This window comes from Cebus imitator, unplaced genomic scaffold, assembly GCF_001604975.1.
Source record: "Cebus imitator isolate Cc_AM_T3 unplaced genomic scaffold, Cebus_imitator-1.0 Scaffold23, whole genome shotgun sequence".
Taxonomy (NCBI): Eukaryota; Metazoa; Chordata; class Mammalia; order Primates; family Cebidae; genus Cebus; species Cebus imitator.
Genome location: NW_016107338.1, coordinates 975264 through 999970, shown reverse-complemented (window position 1 = coordinate 999970; position 24707 = coordinate 975264). Strand labels below are relative to the sequence as shown.

Here is a 24707-nt window from a genome sequence, read left to right as displayed (position 1 = left end):
GAAGCTACTTTATTTTTCTTTTAATGGCAAAAACATATAATTTTACTTATTTATTTTTATGATTTATTTTTAGTATTTGTCAAGGCAAAATTGACAAATGAAAATTATATAAATTTATGCTGTACAATGATGTTTTGATATATGTATACATTGTGAAATGATTAAATCAAGGTAATTACCTCGGATTTTTTTTGCGAACTACTGTCAGCAATTTTCAAACATAGAGTACATTATTATTAACTACAGTCACCATGCTGTATAGTAGGTCTCTTAAACATATTCATCCTGTCTAATTAAAACTTCATACACTTTGACCAGTATCTCCCCATCCTGTCCACCTCCAGCCTCTGGTAGCCACTATTCTACCCTCTGCTTCTATGAGTGCAACTTTTTTCAATTCCACATATAAGTGATAACATGGAGTATTTCTCTTTCCGTGCCTGGCTTCTTTTACTTAGCATAATTCCTTCCAGGTTCATCCATGTTGTCACAAATGACAGGATCTCCTTCTTTCATAAGGCTGAATAGTATTCTACTATATATACAAATACATTTTCTATTTTTTCTTTTTTTATAATTTCAACTTGTATTTTAGATTCAGGGGGTACATGTGCAGGTTTGTTAATGAGTATATAGCATGATGCTAAGGTCTCAGGTACAGATTCCATCACTAGCTGGTGACATAGTACCCAATAGGTAGTTTTCCAACCCATTCTCCACTCCTTCTCTCCTCACTGAGTAGTCCCCAGTGTCTACTGTTCCCACCTTTATGTCCATGTGTACTCAATGTTTAGCTTCCACTTATAAGTGAGAATATGCAGTATTTGGTTTCCTGTTCCTGTCTTAATTTGCTTAGGAATATGGCCTCCAGCTACATCCATGCTGCTGCAAAGATCATGATTTCATTCACTTTTATGGCTATACAGTGTTCCATGGTGTGTATGTACATTTTCTTTCTTTCTTTTTTTTTTTTTTTTGAGATGGAGTCTTGCTCTGTCACCAAGGCTGGAGTGCAGTGGTGTGATCTCAGCTCACTGCAACCTCTACCTCCCAGGTTCACGTACTTCTCCTGCCTCAGCCTCCCGAGTAGCTAGGACTACAGGTGCACCTGGGCCACCAGCCCAGCTAATTCTTTTTCGTATTTTTAGTAGAGATGTGGTTTCACCATGTTAGCCAGGATGGTCTTGATCTCCTGACCTCGTGATCTGCCCACCTTGGCCTCCCAAACTGCTGGGATTACAGGCGTGAGCCACTGCTGCGCCCAGCCACATTTTCTTTACCCAATCTACCACTGATTGGCAAAGACTGGGTTGATTCTATGTCTTTGCTATTGTGAATAGTGATGCAATAAACATACAAGTACATGTGTCTTTTTGGAAGAATGATTTATTTTCCTTTAGGTACATACCCAGTAATGGGATTACTGGATCAAATATTAGCTCTGTTTTGAGAAATCTCCAAACTGCTTTCCACAGTGACTGAACTAATTTACATTCCCACCAGCAGTATATAATCATTTCCTTTTCTCTCTGCAACCTCACCAGCATCTATCATTTTCTAAAACTTTTTAATAACAGCCAATCTGACTAGTGTGAGATGCTATGTCACTATGGTTTTGATTTGCATTTCTCCAATGGTTAGTGACGTTGAGCATCTTTTTCTAATATGCTTGCTAGTTGCATGTGTGTCTTGTTTTGAAAGGTGTCTGTTCATGGCCTTTGCCCAGTTTTTAATGGGTTTTTGTTTTTTGCTTATTACTTTAAGTCCTTATAGATTCTGGATATTAGACCTTTGTCAGATGTATAGTTTCCAAATATTTTCTCCCATTCTATAGGTTGTCTGTTCTGTTTTCTCATTTGGTAGTTTCTCTCTTTAGTTTAATTAGGTCTCAATTGTCAATTTTTGTTTTCATTTCAACTGCTTTGGTGTTATCATGAAATATTTGGCTGTGCCTATGTCCAGAATGGTATTTCCTAGGTTCTCTTCCAGAGTTTTCATAGCTTTAGATTTTACAGTTAAGTCTTTAATCCATCTTGAGTTTATTTTTGTATATGGTATAAGGAAGGAGTCCAGTTTCAGTCTTTTGCATATGGTTAGCCAGTTACCACAGCACCATTTATTAAATGAGGAGTCCTTTCCCCATTGCTTGTTTTTGTTGATTCTGTCAAAAGATCAGATGATTGTAGGTGTGCGACTTTATTTCTTGGCTCTCTAGTCTGTTCCATTTGTCTATGTATCTGTTTTGGTACCAGTACCATGCCATTTTGGCTATTGAAGCCCTGTAGTATAGTATGAAGTCAGATAATGTGATGCTCCAGCTTTGTTCTTTTTGCTTAGGATTGCTTTTGCTATTTGGGCTCCTTTTTGGTTCCATATGAGTTTATAAAACCAACTCCCATGTTTATTGTAGCACTATTCACAGCAGTCAAGATTTAAAAGCAATCTTAGTGTCCATCAACAGATGAATGGATAAAGAAAATGTGGTACTTATATACAATGGAGTACTATTCAGCCATTAAAAAGAAAGAGATCCTGTCATTTGCAATAACACGGTTACAACTGGAGATCACTCATTTGTGGTATCTAAAAGTCAAAACAATTGAACTAATAGAGATAGACAGTAGAAGTATGGTTACCAGAGGCTGGGAAGGGTAATGGGATGGTTCAGGGAGAGGTGGGGATAGTTAATGGGTACATAAAAAAATCAAAAGAATAAAGAAGACCTAGTATTTGGTAGCACAACAGGATAACTATAGTCAATAATTTAATTGTACAATTTAAAAATAACTAAAAGAATATAACTGGATTATCTGTAACAGAAAGGATAAGTGTTTAAGGCGATATATATCCCATTTTCCATGATATGATTATTACACATTGCATGCCTGTATCAAAACATCTCCTATAGTCCATAAGTATAACACCTACTATGGCTACAGTAAGTTCTCTAATCAGAAAAGAAATGATTTAACAACAACAACAACAAAAAGGAATTCTGGAACATTAAAAAGGAAGAAAAAACACAGTAAGAAAAACTAAGGGTAAAAACAACAGGCTTTACATCTCCTGAGTTTTCCAAACTAAGTTTGACACTTGAAGAAAAAAATTAAAACACTGTCTAATATAATACTAAGGTTTGTGTAGGAAATATTTAACACAATTATAAACAGTGGTTGATGTAAAGAGACATAAAGGAAGGCAACGTTTCATTCAAACTGGTAAAATGACGCTAGTAGACTATGATAAGTTACATATAAATAATGCAGCATCTAGAGAAACCACACACACACAGAAAAAAATATTACACTAAAAAGTACACTCAAAAACACAACAGAGGCCAAGTGTGGTGGCTCATATCTGTAATCCTAACACTATGTGAGGCCAAGTTGGGAGGACGGCTTGAGCCCAGAAGTTCAAGACCAGGTTGGGTAACATAATGAGGCCCAGGCTCTACAAAAAAAAAAAAAAAAAAAAAGCTAGGCATAGTGGTACACAACTATGGTCCCAGCTACTTGGTACTTGGGAGGCTAAGATCACTGGAACCTAGGAGACTGAGGCAGCTATGAGCCATGATCATATCACTACAGTCCAGCTGGGCAACAGAGTGAGATCTTATCTCAAAATACACAGCCAGTTGTGGTGGTTCATGCCTGTAATTCCAACACTTTCGGAAGCAGAGGCAGAATTCCTTGAGCCCAGGAGTTCATGATCAGCCTGGGCAACATGGCAAAACCCTGCCTCTTTGAAAGACAATTAAATATTAGCTGGGTGTGGTATACTCTCAGCTACTCAGGAGGCTGAGATGGGACGATCACTTAAGCCTGAGAGGTGGAGGATGCAGTGAGCCATGACTACACCACCGCACTTCAGCCTGAGTGACAGAGTGAGACCCTGCCTCAAAAAAAAAAAAAATTAACAATAGCAGCAGCAGCACAACAAACAAAGCAAAATGGAGTTCAAAATAAATATTCAAGTATAACACAGAGGAAGGCATGAAAAAGAAAATAGAAACAAAAAAGAAAAAATAAACAAAAAAATAAAACTTCAAGCTTAAGCTTTAGGATATAAATAATTACATTAAATGTAAATGGTTTAAATATACTGATTAAAAGATAAAGATTGACAAAGTGGATTTTAAAAAACAATACAAGTATATGCTGTTGGTAGGAAATTCATTTCAAATATAATGGTACAGGCAGGTTCAAAATAAAAGGATGGAAAATGATGTATCATCTAAACATTGATCACAGCAAAGCAGGAATGCCTATATTATCATCAAATAGACTTCAGAACAATGAAAATTATCAAAAACAAAAAAGTTGAGCAATACTAAATGTATATGTAACAAAGAACAGAGATACTAAGTATGTGAAGCAAAACTGATAAATCAGAGGAAAAAAAAACAGATAATTCCACAATTATACTTGACTTCACCACCCAACACTCAACAATTGATAGAACTAATCAATTGTTTCTGTCTAGACAGAAAATCATAAATCAACAGACAACACCATTAGCCAATGAAATTTACTCAATATTTACAAAACACAACACCTAGCAGCAGTAGAACACACACTATTCTCAAGCAACCACAGAACATATGCCAAGAAAAAGCATATCCTGGGCCATAACACAAACTGTAACAAATTTAAAAGAAATGAAATCATGCACAGTATGTTCTCCAACCACAATGAAATCAAACTAGAAATCAGTAACAGAAAGACAGCAAATGTCCAAACACTCAGAAACTAAACAACACTCTTTTAAATAATTAATCAAATAGGATCCTAAAGAGAAATTTAAAAAATACACTGAAGCCTGGATGAGATGGTGAGACCACTATCTCTACCCAAAAAAATTTAAAAAAATTGAAATTAGCTAGCTGTGGTGGCACATGCCTACAGTCCCAGCCACTCAAGTGGCTAAGACAGGATGATTCCTTGAGCCCAGCCTGGGTGAGAAAGTGAGACCTTGTCTCTAAAATAAATAAATAATAAGATAAAAATACACTGAAGTGTATGAAAATGAAAACACATCATATCAAAACTGATGGGATACAGGTAAAGCAATGCTAGAGGGAAATATGTTAATACCCTAAATGTATACATTAGAAAAGAGGACAAATCTCAAATCAATAATCTAAGCTCCTATACCTCAAGCCCTAACAAGAAAAAAGTAAAATAATCCAAAGTAAGCAGCAGGAAGGAAATAATAAAATAAGGACAGACATCAATAAAATTTAAAACAGAAAAACAACAGAGAAAAATAAAGTTTGGTTTTTTGAAAAGATGAAATTGACAAATATTCAGCAAATCAAAAAAGATGATACAATACCAATAGAAAGAATGAAAAAGGGAATATCACCATATGTCCTGTAGTCAGCAAACAATAATAAAAGAAAACAATAGGTCAGGCACAATTGCATTTTGGAAGGCTGAGGCTGGTAGATCACTTGAGTCCAGGAGTTCCAGACCAGGTTGCTGGGTGACATGGCAAAACCCTGTCTCTACGAAAAGTAAATAAATTTGTATCTTTTATACAGACAAAAAGTGGTAGCATGGTGGTGCTCACCTGCAGTTCCAGCTACTGGGGAGGATGAGGTGAGATGATCACTTAGGAGGTGAAGGTTCCAGTGAACTGAGATCACATCACTGCACTTCAGCCTGAGCAACCTCACCTCAAAAAAAAAAAACAAAAAAAAAACACACGATAGGCCAGGTGAGGTGGCTCAGGCCTGCAAATTCCAGGACTTTGGGAGGCCGAGGTGCGCAGATCACCAGAGGCCAGGAGTTCGAGACCAGCCCACCTCTACTAAAAATAGAAAAAATTAGCCAGGAGTGGTGGTACACAGCTGTAATCCCAGCTATTCAGGAGGCTGAGGCCTGAGAATCACTTGAGCCTGGAAGGAAGCAGTTGCAGTGAGCCAAGATCATGCCACTGTACTACACCTGGGTGACAGTGAGACTCAAGACTCTGCTAAAAAAAAAAAAAAAAAAAAGCACAATAAATTTAACAACTTAGATGAAATACACCAATTCCTCAAAAAATACAAACTACCACAACTCACCAAAACGACATAGTAATTTACATAGTCCCATAACTATGAAGAAAATTGAATTTGCAATTTAAAATCTCCAAGCCTCAATGGCTTCATTGAATAATTCTACAAATGTTTGAAGCAGAATTAGCATGAATTCTAAAATCTCTTCCAGAAAATATAAGAGTAGTGAGGGGCTACTTCTCAATTCATGTTAAGAAGCTACTATTACTCTAATATCAAAACTAGACATAAGACAACAAAAAATAAATAAAATTATAGACCAATATCTCTAAGTATAGATCAAAAATCCTTAACAAAATATCAGCAAATAGACCCAGAGATAAATAAAAAGAAGTGTAAAAGTAAGGTTTATTCCAAAGAGGCAAGGCTCATTCAATGTTCAAAACAAATTGATAGATTCCACCAGACTAAATATTTTAAATCACATGATCATATCAAATGGTGCATTATAAGTATTTAACAAAATTTACTCATTCACAATAAAAACTCTCAGAAAATAGGAATAGAGAAAAACTTCCTTAAATTGATCAAGAGCATCCACAAAAAAACCTAAAGCTAACATGATACTTCATGAGAAAAGATTGAATGCTTTCCCTTAAAGATCAGGAAAAAAACAAAGATATCCACTTTCACCGGCCTTAGTCAACATAGTCCTAGATGTTCTAACCAGTGAAATAAGAAAATAAAAGGCATACAAATTGGAAACAAATAATGAAAACTGTCTCCATTTGCAGATAACACTATTGTTTACACAGAAAATTCCCAGGAATCTACAAAAAAATTCCTGGACTAACGAATGAGTCCAGCAAGATCACAAAGATACAAGAGAAACATACAAAGACTAACTGAATTTCTGTATAATAGCAATGAAGACACAGACATCAAAGTTAAAAATACAGTAACATTTAAAATCACTTTTAAAAAATGAATTACTTGCAGATAAATCTAACAAAATATGTGCCAACCTTGTATGCTAAAAACTATACAATGCAGATGAAAAAAGTCAAAAGAGTCAATAAATGGAAATACATCCCATGTTTGTGGCGTGGAAGACTCATATTAGTAAAAATGTCAATTCTCCTCAAATTGACATATAGATTTAATGCAATTTCTATAAAATCTCAGCAAGACTTTTTTGCTGACATAGACAAGATTATTCTAAAACATATAAGGTGGCCAGGCACTGTGGCTTGTGTATATGTAATCCCAGCTACTAGGGAAGCTGAGGTGGGAGAATAGCTGGAGCCCAAGAGTTAGAGGCTGCAGTGAGCTATGATTGCACCACTGCATCCAGTCTGGGTGACTGCGGGAGACCCCCATCTCTAAAAAATAAATAAAATCAATTTATACAGAAAGGCAAAGAAATGTTAATTAAAACTATTTTGATAAAAAAAGGTTAAAATATTCTTATAAAGAAGATTAAATATTTAACAAGATAAAGAGTAATCAGTCTACCCAATATCAGGATGTTACATACAGCTACACTAATAAAGACTGTGGCCTGCTCCATACAAGGAAAAATTGATAAGCTGGACTTCATCAAAATTAAAACATTTTTGATCTGCAAAAGACCCTTTTAAGAGGGTGAAAAGACAAGCTACAGAGTGGGAAAAAAATATTTGCAAACCACATATCCAACAGTAGACTAGTATCTAGAATAAAGAGGATCTCTGTATTATTTCTTACAGCTGCATGGGAATTCTATAATTATCTCAAAAAGTTTAATTGTACTTATTTCTTTATTTCAGAGACAGGATCCCACTCTGTCACCCAGGCTGCAGTGCAGTGGCATGACATTGGCTCACTGCAGCCTCAATCTCCTGCGCTCAGGTGATCCTCCCACCTCAGCCTCCCTAGTTAGTTGGGACTATGGTGCATGCCACGATGCCCAGCTAATTTTTGCTTTTATGCAGAGGCCAGGATCTCATTATATCTCCTAGGCTGGTCTCAAACTCCTGGGCTCAAGCGATCCTCCTGCCTCAGCCTCCCAACATGCTAAGAATGGCAGGTGTCAGCTACCACACCCAGCCAAATTTTTAAAAGACAAATTAAAAAGTATACCATCAAATCCACATTTACCACTTACAATGCCTCTAATAATCAATTTTTCTTGGGATTTCAGGAGCTCTTCTCATTTCACTTTCCTCTTATTTTTGCTAATACAATGACAAAATATAATTGTATATCTCTTCCTTATAAATGTCAAGGAACTCCTTTACCTGACCAAAAACAAAATACTTGGCTAGCTCCATTATTTTTTTCCTTTTTAAAAAATATGTTCCATAAGTTGTCTTTCCTTAAATCAAACTCCAAGCCAAAAACATTTCATAGCATAAATTTAGTCCAGCCCATTGTCTATTTTTATTCATTCACATTGCTTCATAAGACTACATTTCGGCCGGGCGCAGTGGCTCACGCCTATAATCCCTGCACTTTGGGAGGCCGAGGTGGGTGGATAACGAGGTCAAGAGATCGACCATCCTGGTCAACATGGTGAAACCCTGTCTCTACTAAAAATACAAAAATTAGCTGGCCATGGTGGTGCGCACCTGTAGTCCCAGCTACTCGGGAGGCTGAGGCAGAAGAATTGCTTGAACCCAGGAGGCGGAGTTTGCAGTGAGCCGAGATCGTGCCATTACACTCCAGTCTGGGTAACAACAGCGAAACTCTGTCTCAAAAAAAAAAAAAGACTACATTTCATATCAATATCTTTAGAATTTCATTGTTTATTAGTACCAGAGCTTCCTCAGGAAGTAGAAATTGGTTTGCATTGTGATGATTCTTGCTCACTTAGGTATTCCACTGGACAATGCGTGTTTTAAAATTCTAAGTTAAAGGAAGTGGTAGGGAGATATAAAGGGAAGCACAAATAGGAGGAAAAAAACAGCGGCACAATTTGCAAAGGGAAAAAAATAAAGAAGTTTTGAAAATTGAGATATTGAGAACAATAAGAAGAGAGACTTGGCTGGAATGTGCAACAAGATATCAGTATGTCACTACACAATATCATAGTACCAAAAGATATGCTTGAGTCACAGAATTTGTCACGTTCCAGGCCTGTAAAAACAAGGTTAAAATTGAAAGTCTGTGTTCCTCACAGGTTTTTAATCAAAAACTATATAATGAAAGAGAGCCTATATTTTAATCCAAATCATCATTTTTGGCAAATGGCCTTCATCGTTTATCTAACATACAATAGAACACTTATTTAGAGTTCTAAACACGAGAGGCATCTAAATACTAAAATGATAGAACTGTTCTAAAAGAAGTTTGTTATTGTTGTCATTGTTTTTGCTTTTGCTTTTATGCAATGATCAATTGATTATCAAACCACAGTAGTAACTGAAAGTAAATTCATGCAAGTTCAAAGTGCATGTCAATATGCTGATCTTCAAGACTAAATGACAGGTAGGTGGTTTAACAGAGTCCCAGTCCATACGTACCATCACAAATCAAATTAAGTAATCTAGTTGGTTGCATTGTGATGGTTCTTGCTCCCTTAAATGTTTCACTGGGTAATGTACACTTTAAAGCTCTAACAGTCATACAATTTATATTACATGCTTAAATTTCTTTCATTAAATCATTGCCCTCTTGGGAGTTAATATATCTCAAAAAAAAAAAAATTATAATTCTGGAACAGGGTAGGTTCCAGACATGCCAGTTACTTACTAAAATTAGTAAGTAAATAATCTACTTAATAAGGCATACCTTTTCCCACTAGTATAATTTGTAGATTATACAGTGTAAGGCAAAACATCTCTGGTCATTTTATTTGTTGGTAATGTTTCAAATGTCCAAGGTGAGTTGATTTTTTTTTAATCATCAAATTTAAGACATATTACAGGTTTGCAAGATGTTACCAAACAAAATTTTGGTACCAAACAAAATTATTGTGGCATTAATGGCATTAGTTTCCATGCTAGAATGCAGCCCAGATTACTTTAGGGAAGACTCTTGACCCTACCCTGGGGTATTCTCCCTCACTCCATTTATTTTAGTGGCATAAGGTAGTTTATTCAGGTTCTTCAACTTTCATTAAAAAATATTAAACCTTCCTACAGCTGGTTTACTTTTAAAGCATAAATCACTCTGTACTTGACCAAGAACACAGGCAAATGACATATTCAGGGAGAAAAAGGCAGAAAAATACCAACTTGAACTCAATGAGAGTCAATACTTATCAAAAGGCTTGACAACTAAAAGTTGTACTTATAAAAAATTAACATACATGAGGTACCTACATTCTTTCAGATTAGAAATCATGGAGACTAGACTGAACACAAGGGGGAGAATAGTAATGCATTTCCACCTTCTACTCTTTAGGTATTATAAAATCTATGCCTTGATTAAGCCAAGACCAGCAAAGAACTGCATTCCTGGACCACTTTATTTTGGCTCCCTGCAAGAACGCTTTCACTAAATTTTACTTTGGTTATGCCTTATGCTTTCACAAAACGGCAGTCTAACAAAGAGCCTATCACATATTGCTGCATTTACTATATGGATATCAAAGTTATATTATACAGGGGTTTCTCTGTCAGGACACATGGGAAAAACACTTCTCTAATGTTAAACTCAGAGCCAAGAATAATTGTACCTCTCCTAGTAGCCACTTTTCGACTTGGAATCCTCTAACTGCTTTTACTCTTTACTTCATATTCTCCTTCCAACCCTTATTTTCCCTTTGCCCCAATTTCTTCACCACCTTCAGTGTATCCATTACGTACATTTTTTAAATTACATAGCTTTTTGGGAACTAATTCCTTTCTAGAACAAGGGAAGGAAATAATCGGAGACAAAGAAAGATAAAGAAAAATCAATTGCCCATTACCCAGAATAAGAGGAGAAGAAGATTGAGAACAACTCAGAAACAAAGTTAAAACAAAATTAATCCCCCCAAAAAAGAGCCAAGATGTGGTATAAAATATTAATGTTAAGTGACACACAATTTAAAGAAAAACATTTATCATTCTATAGACACCTAGAAATATAAAATATAATTTATAATATATGACATCAAACTGCTTTTTAAAAATAGCCAAAACATTAAAATATTCCATTATTATTATCTGTTCTTTAGATGAAGTTCCCTTAGTTCAAATACTGGAATAAAATCCATGCAATATCAGTTTGTCTTTGTGCACACTATGTTCCTTGCTTTCTAACTATTCCAGCAGACACTACTTCATCACAGAAATGGGTTTATTCTTCTTTTCCTAATCCAGTACAGATATCACTAAGAAATAACTTGTTAGTTGCCTCAGATCTCAAGTGTTTAAGTTCAGCTGTGTAACAGTTTTACCAGCTTCTCTCCCTTACTATTTTTGCTATTTTCCCTAAGCAAACTTAAAATGCCCAGGATCTCAAATTAGCGAATACTACAAAGTACCAGCTTCAATGACGAAAAGAATCAAAATATTTTTATTTTCCTCGATGACCTAATTAATATTCACATGTATCATATTCCAGCTAAAGCTATGTGAGATGTATCACCAAAATTCTAAACTACTTGCAAAACCATACTAAATCATTGTCTTCATCAATAAATTTTTATAACTAATTCATATATTCTGTTGATGCTGAACATAACATAAACATACAAATACACGCCATAAAAGTTCAAGGTAAAGAATTTATTAAACTGTTGATATCCCCTGATTTGCTAAGAATTTTATTTGTAAATGAAGCAGTATTTTTTTTTTTTTTTTTTTGAGACAGAGGCTAGCTCAGTCACCCAGGCTAGAGTGCAATAGCACAATCTCAGTTCACTGCAACCTCTGCCTCCCAGGTTCAAGCGATTCTCGTGCCTCAACCTCCTGAGTAGCTGGGACTACAGGCCTGCACCACCACACCCGATTTATTTTTGTATTTTTAATAGAGACAGGGTTTCACCATGTTGACCAGGCTGGTCTCAAACTCCAGACCTCAAGTGGTCCGCCCACCTCGGCCTCCCAAAGTTCTGGAATTACAGATGTGAGCCACCACACCCGCCTGAAGCAGCATTATCTAATGATATAACTGCATTCACCAGTAAAACCTTCTAATTTCAAATTATCACAGCATCCAAATATAATATTTTAAAATTCTTTTAAAATGCCTTTGTTTACTGATGTCTCTTTATAACTAAAATAATAAAGAGGTAGGTTTGAAGCTTTCCTTTCTTAAAAAACTGGTTTATTTAGCAATCACAACTCATTTCACAGTATATACTCATCACGCATTTAAGCACCATGTAACTATCAAAGGTTCTTTACCCTGGGCTCCCAAATACCAAAAAGAAAAATAACTGGGCTGGGCATGGTGGCTCACACCTGTAATCCCAGCACTTTAGGAGGTGAGGCAGGCAGATACCTTGAGCCCAGGAATTTGAGAGCAGCCTGGGCAACATGGCAAAACTCCATCTCTACCGAAAATACAAAAAATTAGCTGGCCATGGTGGCACGCACCTGTAGTCCCAGCTACTCAGGAGGCTAAGGTGAGAGGATGGCTTGAGTCCAGCAGGCAGAGGTTGCAGTGAGCTGAGATCGTACCACTGTACTCAAGCCAGGATGAGAGAGGGAGAGACCCTGCTTCAAAAAAGAAAAAAGAAAATATCCCCCTTATAGAAAAATAAGCAAAAGACACACAAAAAATAAGCAAAGCACACACACAAAATACATTAAACATGCTATTCTGAGATTTTCAGCCTCACTCACAATAAGAAAAATAAAAATAAAAACTATACTGAAATACTATTTAATACTTATCATATTAGCAAAAGCCCAAAAGCCTTTGGGTTGTTAAAAAAAAAAAAAAAAGCTATGAAGAACTTTACTGAAAGGGCTATAAAGAAATAAGCAATCTCATAGACTGCTAGAGGGAGAACAAAATGGTATAGCTTCTAAAGTGGATAATACCTACCAAACTCCAGATACATTCATCATTTACTTAACAATCTTACTTCTGGGAATCTATCCTATAGATACAGTATGAAATGTACAAAAGGCCAGGTACAGTGGCTCAGGTCTATAATCCCAGCACTTTAGGAGGTGGAGACGGACAGACATTTGTGATCAGGAGCTCAAAACCAGCTTGGCCAACGTGGTAAAACCCTGTCTCTACTAAAAATACAAAATTTAGCTAGGCATGGTCATGGGCACCTATAGTCCCAGCGACTCACAAGGATGAGGAAGGATCACTTGAGCCCAGAAGGCGGAGGTTGCAATGAGCAGAGATCACGCCATTGCGCTCCCATTTGGGAGACAGAGTGAGACTCCATCTCAAAAACAAAACAAAACAAAAATGAAATGCACAATAAAAATGACCAATAATCAAGGCTATCCCTTGCTGCATTGTTTTTTCTGGCAAAAGCCTGGAAATAATCCAAATATCCAGAAGCAGAGGACTGGTTGAATAAACCATGGTATATTTACATAATGGAATAGTATATATAGCTATTTTTAAAAATAAGGAAAACCTCTATATACTGATATGAACAGATCTCCAAAATATATGTACAATTAAAATACTAAGCTGCAGAAGTCTATACAATAATACTATTTTGTAAAAGGAAGAAGAAAATAAGATAATATATGCTTCTATTTGCATAAGAAAGCAATGGAAGAATAAACAACAAACTAATTAAGTGGGGAAATAAACAGAATGAGACAAAAAATGTTTATTAGATCTATGATTCATATCCTTTTCTTTCCATATTTTAAATAAAATATTTCAAACCCAGACAAGATAATTTACCTATATCATTTTTTATTTTCAAAGTTACAGCAAATAAGATTTCCAGGAGCTCAGGTTCCTCAGAATTACACATTTGATCTGATGATAACTAATAAACTCTTGAAATTTAATACAGCAATACTTACCAAATGCTACACTCCCATTTATTTTTCTCTGTGGTTACTAATTTTTCTGTGGTTTGAATCTAGTCAATCAGACAACAAATCAGCACAACCTCCACTGGAAGAGCTTCAGTGAAAATTTGTGTCTATTTAACTCAAACAAAATCAGACACAGAGCCCATTGCTAGCTAACTGAACCAAATCAGCATTGTCTTGTTAGCCACAGATTCTTCACAATGTTTTTATTTTTCCAGTTTGCTTGATAACTCAATGAGGACATTTTTTAAAAAACAAATTTCTCTTTACCAAACCACAAAAAAATTTATCCTCCTATTCCATATTATAATGAAACTTATTTAATATTATCCACCCCTTTTTACCCAAATGTACAATTTCAAATTTTCACTAAATGGTAAGCTTTATTTATATAACATACAGTCAGATTATAATGCTTTAATTATTAGAGTTACAATTCTTAAACTTGCAAACTTTTGATAACACTACAAACACTGAGGAATGACAGGCTTTAGGGGCCAATTATTTTAGATCACACTTTTCACTGATGAAGAGAAAGAAGAACTATAAAATTATATGTAGTTATTAAAAAAAGACATTTCTGATATGTGGAGGCTTTCTAAATTTTCATTAGGTTTCTTTTCTCTCAAAAGGTAGTCATATTTTTAAGACAGTTAACCTGCAAATCAGTTAATTAATTCCCAGATAATTAACAGTTGGTGATATAATTTTTTAATTCTTCTATTCATTCAACAAATATTTACTGAGCACCAGCTATATGCCAGGCATCCTTTGGGTTCCCAAGATATAGCAACAAACAAAAGAAACAAATTCCCTTATCCCTGGAACAGACATTCCAATAGGGTAGACAATCAAAAAATAAATGTCAGGCCATAACAAGTTATTCAAAGAAAAGTAAAGTTCCTTTCCTCATTGTTCCCTATCCTAATAATTGGCATCATCATCATCTGATTGCTTAGGCCAAGAGCTTTGGAATCATCCTTGATCCTCTCTTTAACTCCCATAACTAATCCACCATTTTGGCACTACCTTCAAAACATATTCTAAATCCAGCTACTTCCCATCACCTCCTCCCTAATACCATACTGCATGCCATAGCCACCTCTTGCCTCTTATTACTGCAAATATGCCTTAACTGGTTACCCTGCTTCCTCTTACTCTGTCTCCACACAGCAGCCAGAACATTCCTTGCTTGGTGGTGGTGGTGGTTGTTTTTGAGGCGGAGTCTGCTCTGTCACTCAGCCTGGAGTGCAGTGGTGCAATCTCCACTCACTGCAACCTCCACCCCCATGGTTCAAGCAATTCTCCTGCCTTAGCCTCCTGAGTAGCTGGGATTACAGGTGCCTGCCAACACACCCAGCTAATTTTTGTATTTTTAGTAGAGATGGGGTTTCACCATGTTGGCCAGGCTTGTCTTGAACTCCTGGCCTCAAGTGATCTGCCCACCTAGGCCTCCCAAATTTCAGGGATTGCAGGCATGAGCCACCGTACCTGGCCACATTCCTTGTTTAATCTAAGTGACCACATGTCACTTTCCTGCTCAAAACTCTCCTGTACTTTCCCATAATACTTAGAATAAAAACTTTCCTGTACCTTCCCATAACACTTAGGATAAAATCAAAGTCTCTTCCCTAGTCTACATGATCTGGACCCCGACTATTTTCCTACAATCACTTCCCACCATTATCCTTTTCCTGAGGGCCTTGGCACTTACTGTTCCCTTCGTATGGAAGGTATTTCCCTCACAGAGGGCCATATGGCTTGTTGCTTCACTCTATTCAAACCTTTGCCAAAGCTACCTTTCCTAACCCCCTAATTGAAAGCAATAACCCAGTCATTATGTAACCTTAATCGCTAAATAGCATTACATTATATATTTATTCATTTATTATGTAAGTGCCCACTACAGACTGCATAAGCGCCATAAAGGTAGAGACTTGTCTATGTTATTGCCTGCTGTATCCCAGAGCCTGGAAGAGTATTTGGCACACAGACATTGCTCAGTATTGAATGAACATATGAATGAATCAATTCATTAATAAAGCCACTAAAGTGACATCATTATAATGTATAAACCTGTATATAACATGTTAACTGAAAAGGCAAGATACATAATAATCATCTAATACTTAATGTAATAAAATGCATATGAAAAAAGTTAAAAGGAAATATAAAAATATAAAAGTGGTAGGAAGGTAGTAGAATTAAGTTAGTTGTCTGTTTCTTCTTAAGTCATTCTATTACATTTATAATTATAATATAAAAATGTTCTTTTTAAAAGGGAGCTACTATTAAAAAATAAGCATGAGCAATGGCAATGTCCTTCCCCCTCAGTGATTGTCAAGGATGGAGTATATCACAATCACCTGAAAGGCTTTTATACATTTATTTTCTATCTCCTCCTCCATTCTCCACTCCATCCCAAAATAAGCCCTCCCAGGATCTGATTATTGATAAGTATGATATCCCTTAGACATGTGCGAGCAGGAAAAGGAAAAAAGAATAGGCTAACCACTAAACAAACAAAACTCAAAAAAAAATAGAAATACTTAAGTCCACATAGCAAACCTAAGAGTAAAGGCAGAAGATGACTCACACAAGTACCACGACACCCCATCTACGTTGGAGGAAGATTATGAAAAGAAAAAAGAGGCCAGGCACAGTGGCTCATGCCTGTAATCCCAACACTTTGGGAGGCCAAGGGGGGCAGATCACGAGGTCAAGAGATCAAGACCATCCTGGCCAACATGGCCAACCCCATCTCTACGAAAAAATACAAAAATTAGCTGGGCATAGTGGCATGCGCCTGTAGTCCCAGCTATTTGGGAGGCTGAGGCAGGAGAATAGCTTGAACTGGGGAGGCGGAGGTTACAGTGAGCAGAGATTGCGCCACTGCACTCCAGCCTGGCGCCTGGCAACAGAGAAAGACTCTGTCTCAAAAAAAAAAAAAAAAAACCAGAAAAAAAAAAAAAAAAAAAGAGAGAAAGAAAGGAAGCATCCTTCAGGATACCTGCTAGGCAGTAGTCCTAGCTTGGTGCCTTGGATGGTACCTTGCTAAGCAGCAGCAGATACCATGAAGGATGCTTTCTCTTCATTTTTCTCATCATTTTTTAGATAAGAAAAATTTGCCCACTTGGGTGGTAAGTTGCTTGTAAAAGTAAGTTGATTTAATTTATTAAAGAGAGCCATGGACCTATAATGAGAAAGTGTCATGAACCAAGGATTATGATTAACTGATCTCTGTACAAATGAATTAATGGGAGGGGGTGCTAGATGGAAAAATAAGAGGCATGCGGCCAAAGTCACAGAAGTAGTAAGTGGGGATGCCAGGTTCCCCCCATATTTAATTATCAAACGACCTTAAATAAAACACCCTTTGAAAATATCCTCAATTTGTTTCTTGTAAGAGCTAACTTTATTAAAAAAACAACTTTAAAAAGCAAGACAGGAAATTATTCCTACACCCATAAGTACAGCTTTGTAACAATAAAATATATAAGGCAAAGTTCTAGAAGGAAAAGCACCAAAACAACAGCAGTTGTGTCATAGGATTGTAAGTTAATTTTTAATCTAGTTTCCAAATTCCATATTCTGACATACTGTTTTAACAGTGAAAAAGGTAAGACTTTATCATTAATATACTTTATGTTACACAAGACTGGGTAATATGACACAAAATAATTCCATAAGACAAATATCAGTCCCTAAAGTAAAGTTCTTTACCAAGATCAAATATAGCAATCAGATCATTCTTATGATACAGGAATTGAGCTAAAAAGAGAAAGCCTTTAGCTGAAAACCAGAGCAAACTTCCCTGGGTGAGAATACTAAATGAAGAAAGTTAGGCTAACTAGCAAAATCAAATAAACTCTGTAACAGGGTTAATGTTGCATTTCTGCCACAAATAAGGAACATAAATCATGATAAGGAGATCAAAATAAATCAACCAGGAATCTGGGGTTTTCATAAAAAAAAGACAGCACTCAACAAATGGTGTTAGAACAACTGGATAGCCACATGCCAAAGAATGATATGGAAAACTCTTCCTCACATCATAAACAAAAGCTAATTCAAAATGAATCACAGATCTAAATATAAAAGATAAAATTATACAACACTTAGAAAAACTATAGGAGCAAATCTTCATGATCATGCGTTATACAAAAGTTTCCTAAAAACAACATCAAAAGCATGAGACAAAATAAGAAAAAAAAAATGATTAGTGGACTTCATTTAAATTAAAAGCTTTTGTGCAGCCAAAGTTTAGAACATGAAAGATATCAAAAAGTGAAAAAGACAAATCACAGAATTGGATACAGTATTGCAAATAATATATGTGATACAGGACATATTCAGAATACATAAAGACCTCCAACAGCTCAACTATAAATAAAAAATTTTTAAAAACAGCAAATGGGCAAAGGGTCCAAAAAGGATAAACAATGACCAATAAGCACATGAAAAGACTAGCTATTAGGGAAATGCAAACCAAAACTACAATGAAATGCAACTTCACAACCACAGGATGGCAAAGTAAAAAAGATAATAACAAGTGTTGACAAGGATGTGGAAAAATTGGAACCCTGATACATTGCTATAGGAATGTAAAATGGTACACACACTTTGGAAAAACAGTCTAGCAATTCCTCACAATGCTAACCACAGAAATACCATACAGCCTAGAAATTCCTCCTAGGTACATCTTAGGCAAAAATGAAAACATATGCCTATACAAAAACTAGAATACAAATGGCCATGGCAGCATTGTTCCACAGCCCCAAAATGGAAACAACCCAAATGTCCATAAACTGATGAACAAATAAAATGTGGTACATCTATACAATGAATTTATTATTCATCAATAAAAAGAAATTAAGTACTGATAACATGCTACCACATAGATGAACCTTGAAAACATTAAATTACCAAAAAACACATATTGTATGATTCCATTTATATAAAATGTTCAGATACCCAGAACAGCCAAATCCATAAAGAAATGTAGTGATTGCCTAGGAGGGAGAGGGAACAGAATGAAGAGACCACTAATGGGTACAGGGTTTCTTTCTGAGGTAATGAAAATTTTCTAAACTTAGGTTGTGGTGATTGCTGCACAACTCTGTGAATATACATACCAAAAAACATTTAATTGTACGCTTTAAATGGATAAGTTGTATGATAACACTAATTATACCTCAATATAGCTGTTTTTTAAATGGCAGTGTATTTCACTATTAAATTTTAAGTTTGAGGTCAGGCACGGTGGCTCACGCCTGTAATCCCAGCATTTTGGGAGGCCAAGGCAGGCAGATCACGAGGTCAGGAGTTTGAGACCAGCCTGACCAACATGGTGAAACCTTGTCTTTACAAAAATACAAAAAATTAACCAGCATGGTGACACGTGCCTGTAATCCCAGCTACTCAGGAGGCTGAGGTGAGAGAATTGCTTGAACCTGGGAGGCGGAAGTTGCAGTGAGCCGAGATTGCACCACTGCACTCCTGCCTGGGCAACAGAGCGAGACTTCGTCTCAAAAAAAAAAAAAAAAATTTAAGTTTGAAAACAAAATCTTAAATAACAATTAGACTGAATGTTAATTGTTATTACCCAGAGTACAAAGTGAAGAAATGGCTTCTGAGTAAGTGATATAAAGGAAGAGTAGAGATATGGGGATGGGATTTGAAAAATGAAAATAGAGAGCTATTGTTCATGATTTGTGATCAAAAATTTAGTATTTATCATATAAAACAGGAATCAACACTATTTTAAAAACAGGACAGGTTTTAACATCTTACATGCCTCTTTCCAAAATTAGGACTCACAGATAACAAAATGATTTTTAAGATAAAGACAAAGAAAGAGATAGCTACTTTCCTGAAAGAACCTGCTAGGCAACAACCTCTCCAGGTGTGGATATGCTTGGGCCTTTCAGAATTACAATGAAAAAGGAGAGGTGGTATACCTTATGATATATGGGAATCTACCAGCATTGCATGTACAGTGCAAAACTGAAATAATAGTAATATAATGAAAAAGTCAAGCCATTGTGACTCCTTAAACAAAAAAGGAGTAAGACTGGAAAAATAATCTATTATCATAGCAAAGAAAGAAAGCAAGTAATGAATGATACACAAATAATACCTGGCAAAGTAAAGAGTCTGGTCAGGCAAGATAGCCAAGTGGATTTTTTTGAAGAGCAGGTATTTTAGGGATGGATATACTAATCTAATATCTGCTCTCAATTTACTTTGTTCTTTGGTTTTTCTTTAGCTAGAAAACCTATCTCAGGAACAGTTAAGAATCTGGTGCCTTTACAATGTTATCTCAAAAGATGGAAGGAAGAGGAAAGACATAATATGAAGAGGAGTAGAGAAGTTTGAGATTTACAGTTGAGTAGTTAAGGCAAGAGAGCCACTGCCTTAATCAAAGCTGTTTAATGATAGTGATGAAAAACAAGAGATAATGACAATAGAGGCCTATCCCAAGTAAGGCACGGGATCTGAAACATCAAGTCTGTGCATGCTGCTGCCTCTGAAAAGAATAAGGAAAAAAGGTAAGATCATCCCCTATGAATATGGGTAGGGACAGCTAGAGTAAAGACAAAGACAGTGGGTACTCCTTGTATTCTAGGATGTTCAAGTGAATGAACCCTGGGTCTGATAGTAAGATTTAGTGTAATCTCCTTTTAAAAAAAAAAAAAAAAAAAGGTTGAGACCAAAAATGAAAAGCTCATGATAATCACATAGAAAGTCAAGAAAAGCAACTAAAACTAGTAGTGAGTCTCAAACTTTTTTTTTTACAGTGTCTCCTTAGGGCAAAAGATCTCTTAATCTATCTCCCTACACAAAATCCCACTTTTCAGTGGAAAAAAAAACTCAGTAATAACAATGAAACAAGTTTTAGGGAGACTGGGTAACTTATTTTTAAACCATAATGTATATACAGTTGACCCCCTGTATCTGCAGGTTCAACCAACCTCTCGAATCAAACTTTTTTTCAAAAAAAAAAAAAAATTGGACAGTTGGACAGTGGCTGGGCGCAGTGGTTCTCGCCTGTAATCCCAGCACTTTGGAAGGCTAATGCAAGTGGATTGCTTGAACCCAGGAATTCAAGACCAGCCTGGGCAACATGGTGAAGCCCCATCTCTACATATAATATAAGAAAGTAGCCAGGTATGGTGGCATATGCCTGTAGTCCCAGCTACTCAGGAGGCTGAGGTGGGAGAATCACCAGGAGGTGGAGGCTGCAGTGAGCAGTGGCTGCAGTGACTGTGCCACTGCACTCCAACCTGAGCAACAGATTGGGACACTGTCTCAAAAAAAAGGATGGTTGCATCTGTACTAAATACACTACAGACATATGTCTTGTCATTATTACCTAAACAATACAGTATAACATATATTTACATGGTATTTACATTATATTAGGTATTATAAGTAATCTAGAGATGATTTGAAATATACAGGAAAAGCGTGTAGGATCACTGACCCTTACAAGCTGAAGAAAATGGGAATTGAGAGAAGCACAATGGTCCCGATCATAAGGCAGTGGGGGTGGAGAGACAGGCAACTGTGTGGAAGAACTGCTCCAAAAACGGGAGCTAAAAGTCATTTTAAAGGAACAAAGGGGCCAGGCACAGTGGCTCATGCCTGTAATCCCAACACTTTGGGAGGCTAAGGTGGGAGGATCATTTGACCCTAAGAGTTTGAGACCAGTCTGGGCAACACAGCAAAATCCCATCTCAAGAAAAAGTTAAAAACTTAGCCAGGTGTGGTGGTGGTGCACAGCTGTAGTCTCAGCTACTCGGAAGGCTTAGGTGGGAGGATCTGAGCTCAGGAGGTCAAGGCTGCAGTGAGCTAAGATAACATCACTGCACTGCAGCCTAGAAGACAGAGGGAGACTTTGTCTCAATAAAATGAATATTAGGTGGTTTTTGCCATTACTTTTCATAAATAAAGAGACAAAAGGCAAACTACTAAGGATAGTTATGACCCGGGGTGGTACTGGAAGAAATGTGCTAACAATGTGTCCTTGGGAAGGAAGCTGTGCAGATGGAGATGAGGAGTAGTTTTCAGCCTGCCCTCCTTCAATTAGTCTTTGCTGAGTCAACTCACTCCATGAAAACGTAAGCAGTGAGTAATAACTTTTCTGACGGGAGGGGCAGTGACCCAGGACTGTGCAATAAGGGTAAGATAGTTATCTATGTATTGGCTCCATGGAGAACAGAATGCACAACAGTATGGGATAAGGATGAGTCTGTTTTGTTCTAGAACACCAGCAACATGAGGGGAAAGGGGAAAGTAGTTCAAAACTGGGCTTAGGCTGGGCGTGGTGGCTCACACCTGTAATCCCAGCACTTTGGGAGGCCGAGGCAGGTGGATCACCTGAGATCAGGAGTTCGAGACCAGGGTGGCCAACATGGTGAAACCTCGTCTCTACTAAAAATACAAAATTATCTGGGCGTGGTGGCATGCACCTGTAATCCCAGCTACTCGGGAGGCTGAGGGAGGAGACTCGCTTGAACCTGGGAGGCGGAGGTTGCAGTGAGCCAAGATCGCGCCACTCCAGCCTGGGCAATAAGAGCAAAATTCCATCTCAAAAAAAAAAAACAAAAACAAAAACAAAACTGGGCTTAGTGAGTAATTATCAACAGGAAGTTGGGGTAGCCGGTAATCCCCAGCTGAGGCAAAACAACAGTGGCTAAGTGTCTGGCTCCAGGCTACCCGAGCAGGAATCTGAGTCCCCCCACTTGATTTTTTCTGTGACCTTGGGCAAGTCACTTAACCTCTCTGTGCCCCATCTGTAAAAGGAGAGTAATAGAACCTACCTAATACGGTTGTTTTGTGGCTTAAATAAGTTACATTCGTAAATCACTTTTATAAGTCTTGACTTTATGTAACAAGTGCTACCTAAATTTGCTAAATAAGTTGAGGTAAGTCAGGATTTCTTTTGACATCTCCAAATAAAATGGAGATGTGACTGCAAAAAAAAAAAAAAGTGGTAACTGGAGGCCGCAGCAGGGTCAATTTTCCCCAGCAATGAGGAAGCTGCACCGTGGGCGAGGGTCGTCCCGGTAACAGGGAAGCAGGGATAAAGGAGCAGCAGCTCCCAGGAGAGGGGCGCGGGTTGGGGGAACTTCCATCCAGGCCTAGGATTTTCAGGGACTCGTTTCTGAGAAGGGGCTGTGATTCTGAGCCAAGACTTTGATTTCGAGCACCAGACCGTGGAGTGAAATTCTGTGTTGTCTGAAGAGCAGGACTCCTGTCTAGGACAGGACGGAGTTGGAGTCGGAGGCAGAAGGGTGACGTCCCGGGGGAAGACATGCCGAGAGCCACCACCATCTGTCGGGTGCCCTCTAGTTCCCCAGCGCCGGGCCAGCCTCGGAGGGAGAACGAAGGCTGCTCTAGCCCGGAGGGAGGCAGCGGGAGCCTCCTGAGTCACTGGGCGGTGGAGCGCCGGGAAGAGACCCCGCGTCGGGGCTGCGAAGGGAGACCCGCCTCGCCCGGGATGCAGGGTCTCTCCGAAGGGAGGGGCCGGCACCGGCCTTGGGGACAGCCGGCCGGAGTCCAGACACAGAGGAGCCTGCCTCGTCCCGCCGGTTCCCGCCCATTCCCGCCCGTCGGTGGCCCGGGCACCCGGGGTACCTGAGCGTGGGCCCGATGCAGGCCGTGTCAGTGCTCTCGATCTCTCGCAGGATCCGCTCGTGCTCTGCCGCCGTCTCCAGGCTCTCCGCCTCCGCCATCTTACCCTGCTCCATAGACTGGGGGCGCCCGGCAGCGTGTCCCCTCCGTCGGCTCGGCTCACCTTTCAGCTGCCCCACACTCCCTCTCCCACCCCAGGCTCCACAGCCGCCCCAGCCTCTGGCTACCCGCAGGCCGACCCCTCCCTCAGTCTCGGCACGCCCCCTTGCGTCACCGCGTCTGTCGGCGTTCTGCGCAAAGTCCGCTGGGATTTGTAGTTCTCTGGGAAATGCTAGGTTGGATTCCGTTCATTTATGCATTGAATCCACAAATACTTGTTAAAAGCTCTCTTTAAGCTAAAAACAGTTAACAACACTGCGTAAACAGTGATGATCAAGGCAGGCAGTGGCACTAAGCCTACAAATTCTTGTTAACCACCTTTGCCACAAAGTGCAAAGGCTCTGTAGGTGCAAATAATAAAGACTAACAATGTCTGACAGAGGCCTTACAGTATAGTTGGGGAGACGTGGAGCTGGAGAATTCAAAACTGTGGGCTGTAAGCCATTTCAGAGAATGGAGTTCAGGGATCTCTTCTGGTTGCCAAGGGTTCATAAAGAGACTGGGTGTCGAAGGTTAAAAGGCATAACTGGAAGCTATGAGGAGAGCCCAGACAGCCAAAAACAATTTCATTTGCACTGAACTGTAAAGAAATAGTAGTAAGGGCTGGGTCTGGAAAGGTATGTTGGAGAGAAATTGTGAGGAGCCTTAAATACTGGTCTGAGAAATGTGAACTTTGTTCTAATGGTTCCACTGATCCAACAACAAACTGCAACAGATGCACCTGGAAACATTATTTTTTTTAATACAGACTGATTAATGGTCATACATCTGGAGGTTCTGATCCAGGCATCTGCATTTCATAAACTCCCCAATTACAATCTAAAAATCAGATTTATTGATGAGTGCTTGAATTTTTGCATAACACAATGAATGGGAAGTCAGGGAAGGTTTTTAAGAGAAGTCACACAATCAGAATCTGGGCATTAGGAAATTTGGTGAAGAGCAAGCGTACAAGATGTGCAGAGATAGAGAAT

At 38.0% G+C, this 24707-nt stretch overlaps 1 protein-coding gene across 6 annotated transcripts in view; it reads right to left on the bottom strand.

Annotated features, from left to right (window-relative positions):
* Positions 1-23822, bottom strand: part of EXOC6B (exocyst complex component 6B) — a 663192-nt gene extending 639370 nt beyond the window's left edge. For all 6 annotated transcript variants that reach the window (XM_017521918.1, XM_017521917.2, XM_037736122.1 and 3 more), the window contains exon 1: positions 23578-23822. In XM_017521918.1, the coding sequence (XP_017377407.1) occupies positions 23578-23690 (113 nt within the window). In that variant the 5' untranslated portion in view covers positions 23691-23822. The remainder of the gene's footprint in view (positions 1-23577) is intronic.
* Between the last annotated feature and the right edge of the window lie 885 nt (positions 23823-24707).